This window comes from Stegostoma tigrinum, chromosome 9, assembly GCF_030684315.1.
Source record: "Stegostoma tigrinum isolate sSteTig4 chromosome 9, sSteTig4.hap1, whole genome shotgun sequence".
Classification (NCBI taxonomy): domain Eukaryota; kingdom Metazoa; phylum Chordata; class Chondrichthyes; order Orectolobiformes; family Stegostomatidae; genus Stegostoma; species Stegostoma tigrinum.
In genome coordinates, this window is record NC_081362.1 from 693,485 (window position 1) to 700,224 (window position 6,740).

At 77.7% G+C, this 6,740-nt stretch overlaps 1 protein-coding gene across 2 annotated transcripts in view; it reads left to right on the top strand.

Annotated features, from left to right (window-relative positions):
- The first annotated feature begins 6,312 nt into the window (after positions 1–6,312).
- Positions 6,313–6,740, top strand: part of LOC125454908 (centriole, cilia and spindle-associated protein-like) — a 7,243-nt gene continuing 6,815 nt past the window's right edge. For both annotated transcript variants that reach the window (XM_048536201.2, XM_048536202.2), the window contains exon 1: positions 6,313–6,716. In XM_048536201.2, the coding sequence (XP_048392158.2) occupies positions 6,446–6,716 (271 nt within the window). In that variant the 5' untranslated portion in view covers positions 6,313–6,445. The remainder of the gene's footprint in view (positions 6,717–6,740) is intronic.

A 6,740-nucleotide genomic window follows, 5' to 3' on the forward strand; every position in this document is an offset into this window, starting at 1 on the left:
CCTCGTCCCCCCCTCCCTCCCTCCCTCCCTCGTCCCCCCCTCCCTCCCTCCCTCCCTCGTCCCCCCTCCCTCCCTCGTCCCCCCCCTCTCCCTCGTCCCCCCCCTCCCTCGTCGCCCCCCCTCCCTCGTCCCCTCCCCCCTCCCTCGTCCCCTCCCCCCCTCCCTCGTCCCCCTCCCCCCCTCCCTCCCCCCCTCCCTCGTACCCCTCCCTCCCTCGTCCCCCCCTCCCCCCTCCCCCCCCTCGTCCCCTCCCCCCCGTCCCCTCCCTCCCCACCTCCCTCGTCTCCCTCCCTCCCTCGTCCGCTCCCTCCCCCCCCTCGTCCCCCTCCCTCCCTCGTCCCCTCCCTCCCCCCCTCCCTCGTCCCCCTCCCTCCCTCGTCCCCTCCCTCCCCCCTCCCTCGTCCCCCCCTCCCCCCCTCCCTCGTCCCCCTCCCTCCCTCCCTCGTCCCCCTCCCTCCCTCCCTCGTCCCCCCCTCTCCCTCGTCCCCCCCCTCTCCCTCGTCCCCCCCTCCCTCGTCTCCCCCCCTCCCCTCCCCCCTCCCTCGTCCCCTCCCCCCTCCCTCCCTCGTCCCCTCCCCCCCTCCCTCCCTCGTCCCCTCCCCCCTCCCTCCCTCGTCCCCTTCCCCCGTCCCCTCCCCCCCGTCCCCTCCCTCCCCACCTCCCTCCCCCCCCTCCCTCCCTCGTCCCCTCCCTCCCTCGTCCCCTCCCTCCTCCCCTCCCTCGTCCCCCTCCCTCCCTCGTCCCCTCCCTCCCCCCCCTCCCTCGTCCCCCTCCCTCCCTCGTCCCCCCCACATCCTCCCCCTCCTCCCAACGTCCACCCCCCACGTCCTCCCCCCCTCCCACTTCCTCTCCCCCCCATCACGTCCTCTCCCCCCACGTCCTCCCCCTCGTCCCACCCTCCCACGCCCTCTCCCCCCCAAGTCCTCCCCCCACCCCCGCACGTCCTCTCCCTCCTCCCCCCTCGTCCCCCACCTCCCTCCCTCCCTCGTCCCCCCCTCCCTCGTCCCCACCCACGTACCCCACCCCCCCTCCACGTGCCCACCCCACCCCACGTGCCCCCCCCACCCCACCCTCGTGCCCCCCCCACCCCACCCACCTGCCCCCCCAACCCACGTCCTCCCCCCTCCCACCCACGTCCTCTCCCCGCTCCCTCCCTCCTACGTCCTCCCCCTCCCTCCTTCCCCCACTCCTCCCTCCCTCCTCCCCCCTCCCTCGTCCCCTCCCACCCCTCCCTCGTCCCCCCTCCCTCCCTCGTCCCCTCCCCCCCTCCCTCGTCCCCTCCCCCCCTCCCTCGTCCCTCCCCCTCGTCCCCTCCCCCCTCCCTCGTCCCCTCCCCCGTCCCCTCCCCCCCCTCCCTCGTCCCCTCCCTCCCCCCCTCCCTCGTCCCCTCCCCCCCTCCCTCGTCCCCTCCCTCCCGCGTCCCCCCCTCCCTCGTCCCCCTCCCTCCCTCCCTCGTCCCCCCCTCCCTCGACCCCTCCCCCCCTCCCTCGTCCCCCTCCTCCCCCCCTCCCTCGTACCCCTCCCTCCCTCGTCCCTCCCTCCCCCCCTCCCCCCCTCCCTCGTCCCCTCCCCCCGTCCCCTCCCTCCCTCGTCTCCCTCCCTCCCTCGTCCCCTCCCTCCCCCCCCTCCCTCCCCCCCCTCGTCCCCTCCCTCCCTCGTCCCCTCCCTCCCCCCCTCCCTCGTCCCCCTCCCTCCCTCCCTCGTCCCCCCCCTCCCTCCCTCCCTCCCTCCCTCGTCCCCCTCCCTCCCTCCCTCGTCCCCCCCTCCCTCCCTCCCTCCCTCCCTCGTCCCCCCTCCCTCCCTCGTCCCCCCCCCTCCCTCGTCCCCCCCCTCCCTCGTCTCCCCCCCCTCCCTCGTCCCCTCCCCCCCTCCCTCTTCCCTCCCTCCCCCCCTCCCCCCTCCCTCCCTCGTCCCCTCCCCCCCTCCCTCCCTCGTCCCCTCCCCCCCCTCCCCCCCTCGTCCCCTTCCCCCGTCCCCTCCCTCCCCCCCCTCCCTCCCTCCCTCCCTCCCCCCCCTCCCTCGTCCCCCTCCCTCCCTCGTCCCCTCCCTCCCCCCCCTCCCTCGTCCCCCTCCCTCCCTCGGCCCCCCCTCCCTCGGCCCTCCCTCCCTCCCTCGTCCCCCCCCTCTCCCTCGTCCCCCCCTCCCTCCCTCGTCCCCCCTCCCTCCCTCGTCCCCCCCTCTCCCTCGTCCCCCCCCTCCCTCGTCCCCTCCTCCCTCCCTCGTCCCCCCCCTCTCCCTCGTCCCCTCCCTCCCTCGTCCCCCCTCTCCCTCGTCCCCTCCCTCCCTCGTCCCCCCCTCCCTCCCTCCCTCGTCCCCCCCTCCCTCCCTCCCTCGTCCCCCCCCTCCCTCCCTCCCTCGTCCCCCCTCCCTCCCTCCCTCGTTCCCCCTCCCTCCCTCCCTCCCTCGTCCCCCCCCTCCCTCCCTCCCCTCCCTCCCTCACTCGTCCCCCCCTCCCTCCTCACTCGTCCTCCCCTCCCTCGTCCCCCCCCTCCCTCCCTCGTCCCCCCCCTCCCTCGACCCCCCTCCCTCCTCTCCCCCTCCCTCGTCCCCCCTCCCTCCCTCGACCCCCCTCCCTCGTCCCCCCCTCCCTCCTCCCCCCCTCGTCCCCCCCCTCCCTCCTCCCCCCTCGTTCCCCCCCTCCCTCCCTCCTCCCCCCTCGTTCCCCCCCTCCCTCCCTCCCTCCCTCCTCTCCCCCTCCCCCCCTCCCTCCCTCCTCTCCCCCTCCCTACTCCCCCCCTCCCTCCCTCGTACCCCCCTCCCTCGTCCCCCCCATCCCTCCCTCGTCCCCACCCTCCCTCCCTCGTCCCCCCCTCCCTCCCTCGTCCCCCCCTCCTCCCTCTTCCCTCCCTCCCCCCTCCCTCCCTCGTCCCCTCCCCCTCCCTCCCTCGTCCCCTCCCCCTCCCTCCCTCGTCCCCTCCCCCTCCCCCCCTCGTCCCCTTCCCCCGTCCCCTCCCCCCGTCCCCTCCCTCCCTCCCTCGTCCCCTCCCTCCCCCCCCTCCCTCCCTCCCTCCCCCCCCTCCCTCGTCCCCCTCCCTCCCTCGTCCCCTCCCTCCCCCCCCTCCCTCCCTCGGACCCCCCTCCCTCCCTCCCTCGTCTCCCTCCCTCCCTCGTCCCCCCCCTCTCCCTCGTCCCCCCCTCCCTCCCTCGTCCCCCCCTCCCTCCCTCGTCCCCCCCCTCTCCCTCGTCCCCTCCTCCCTCCCTCGTCCCCCCCCTCTCCCTCGTCCCCTCCCTCCCTCGTCCCCCCCCCTCCCTCGTCCCCTCCCTCCCTCGTTTCCCCCCTCCCTCCCTCCCTCGTCCCCCCCCTCCCTCCCTCCCTCGTTCCCCCTCCCTCCCTCCCTCCCTCGTCCCCCCCCTCCTCCCTCCCTCGTTCCCCCTCCCTCCCTCCCTCCCTCGTCCCCCCCCTCCCTCCCTCCCCTCCCTCCCTCACTCGTCCCCCCCTCCCTCCCTCACTCGTCCTCCCCTCCCTCGTCCCCCCCTCCCTCCCTCACTCGTCCTCCCCTCCCTCGTCCCCCCCTCCCTCCCTCCCTCGTCCCCCCCCTCCCTCGACCCCCCCCTCCCTCCCTCCCTCGTCCCCCACCTCCCTCGACCCCCCTCCCTCCTCTCCCCCTCCCTCGTCCCCCCCTCCCTCCCTCGACCCCCCTCCCTCCTCTCCCCCTCCCTCGTCCCCCCCTCCCTCCCTCCTCCCCCCCTCGTCCCCCCCTCCCTCCTCCCCCCCTCGTTCCCCCCCCTCCCTCCCTCCCTCCCTCCTCCCCCCCTCGTTCCCCCCCCTCCCTCCCTCCCTCCCTCCTCTCCCCCTCCCTACTCCCCCCTCCCTCCCTCCCTCCCCTCCCCCTCCCTACTCCCCCCCTCCCTCCCTCGTACCCCCCCTCCCTCGTCCCCCCCATCCCTCCCTCGTCCCCACCCCCCCTCCCTCGTCCCCACCCACCCTCCCTCGTCCCCCTCCCTCCCTCGTCCCCCTCCCTCCCTCGTCCCCCCTCCCTCCTCGTCCCCCCCTCCCTCGTCCCCCCACTCCCTCGTCCCCACCCACGTACCCCACCCCCCCTCCACGTGCCCCCCCCACCCCACCCCACCCCACCCCACGTGCCCCCCCCACCCCACCCCACGTGCCCCCACCCCACCCCACCCACGTGCCCCCCCCACCCCACCCCACCCCACGTGCCCCCACCCCACCCACGTGCCCCCACCCCACCCACGTGCCCCACCCACGTGCCCCCCCACCCACCCCACACCCCCCCACGTGCCCCCCCCCACCCCACCCCACGTGCCCCCCCCCCCACGTGCCCCCACCCCACCCCACCCACGTGCCCCCCCCACCCCACGTGCCCCCACCCCACCCCACCCACGTGCCCCCCCCACCCCACCCCACCCCACGTGCCCCCACCCCCCCCACGTGCCCCCCCCACCCCACCCACGTGCCCCCCCCACGTGCCCCACCCCACCCACGTGCCCCCCCACGTGCCCCCCCACCCACGTGCCCCCCCCACGTGCCCCCCCACCCACGTGCCCCCCCCACGTGCCCCCCCCACCCACGTGCCCCCCCCACCCCACCCCCCCCCACCCACGTGCCCCCCCCACCCCACCCACGTGCCACCCCACCCCCACCCACGTGCCCCCCCCACCCCCACCCACGTGCCACCCCACCCCCACCCCACCCACGTGCCACCCCACCCCCACCCACGTGCCCCCCCCACCCCCACCCACGTGCCACCCCACCCCCACCCCACCCACGTGCCCCCCCCACCCCACCCACGTGCCACCCCACCCCCACCCACGTGCCCCCCCACCCCCACCCACGTGCCCCCCCACCCCCACCCACGTGCCCCCCCCCCACCCACGTGCCCCCCCCCACCCACGTGCCCCCCCCACCCCACCCACGTGCCCCCCCACCCACGTGCCCCCCCCACCCCACCCCACGTGCCCCCACCCCACCCACGTGCCCCACCCCACCCACGTGCCCCCACCCCACCCACGTGCCCCACCCCACCCACGTGCCCCCACCCCACCCACGTGCCCCACCCACGTGCCCCCCCCACCCCACCCACGTGCCCCACCCACGTGCCCCCCCCACCCCACCCCACGTGCCCCACCCACGTGCCCCCCCCACCCCACCCCACGTGCCCACCCCACCCCACGTGCCCCCCCCACCCCACGTGCCCCCACCCCACCCACGTGCCCCCCCCCCCACCCCACGTGCCCCCCCACCCCACCCCACGTGCCCCCCCCCACCCCACGTGCCCCCACCCCACCCACGTGCCCCCCCCACCCCACATGCCCCCACCCCACCCACGTGCCCCCCCCACCCCACCCCACCCACGTGCCCCCCCCCACGTGCCCCACCCCACCCACGTGCCCCCCCACGTGCCCCCCCACGTGCCCCCCCCACCCACGTGCCCCCCCCACGTGCCCCCCCCACCCACGTGCCCCCCCCCACGTGCCCCCCACCCACGTGCCCCCCCCCCACGTGCCCCCCCCCCACGTGCCCCCCCCACGTGCCGCCCCCACCCACGTGCCCCCCCCACCCCACCCCACCCCCCCCCCACCCACGTGCCCCCCCCACCCCACCCCACCCCCCCCCCACCCACGTGCCCCCCCCACCCCACCCCACCCCCCCCACCCACGTGCCACCCCACCCCCCCCACCCACGTGCCACCCCCACCCCACCCCACCCCCCCCACCCACGTGCCACCCCACCCCCCCCACCCACGTGCCACCCCACCCCCACCCACCCACGTGCCCCCCCCACCCCACCCACGTGCCACCCCACCCACGTGCCCCCCACCCCCACCCACGTGCCCCCCCACCCCACCCACGTGCCCCCCCCCACCCCACCCACGTGCCCCCCCCACCCCAGTGCCCCCACCCACCCCACCCCACCCACGTGCCCCCCCCACCCCACCCCACCCACGTGCCCCCCCCCACCCCACCCCTGTGCCCCCCCCCCACCCCACCCACGTGCCCCCCCCACCCCACCCCTGTGCCCCCCCCACCCCACCCCCACCCCTGTGCCCCCCCCACCCCACCCCACCCCTGTGCCCCCACCCACCCCACCCACGTGCCCCCCCCCACCCCACCCCTGTGCCCCCACCCACCCCACCCCTGTGCCCCCACCCACCCCACCCACGTGCCCCACCCCACCCACGTGCCCCGCCCCACCCCACCCACGTGCCCCACCCCACCCCTGTGCCCCCACCCACCCTACCCACCTGCCCCACCCCCCCCCACGTCCCCACCTACCTGCCCCCCCACGTCCCCCCACCCCCCCCAAAATCAGGGAGCAGCGGGCGGAGCTAGTGACGCCTAGAAGGCGGGGCTATGATGCTGAGGGTCACGGGGTCATTGGCGGCCTCCGGGCCTGGAGGCTGATTGAAGCCTCGGCTTTGATTTTGTGTCGTAGCCGGCGATCCGCTGCGCTGGTCGGTTTGGTGACCGGGTGTGGGCGTTGGGAATGGCCAAGCGGATGAAGAGCGAGTACATGAAGCAATTCCAGGGGCCGAGTTGGGAGGTTTACGGCAGTTGTTACTTGGCGCTGCTCGAGTACCGCAGCATGAGGCGGCTCCTGGAACAGGCCCATGTCCCCTGGATCTGGGACCCGGCCTCAGAATCCGGATCCGGATCCAGCTCCGGCTGCTCCACACCGTCAGAACCGGCAGAGACAGGGCCCCAGCCTCAGGGCCTGGAACCGGCGGCTCAGCCGCTGGAGCCACCGGCGGCGACAGGTGTCCGGGGGCAGGGAGGCTGTG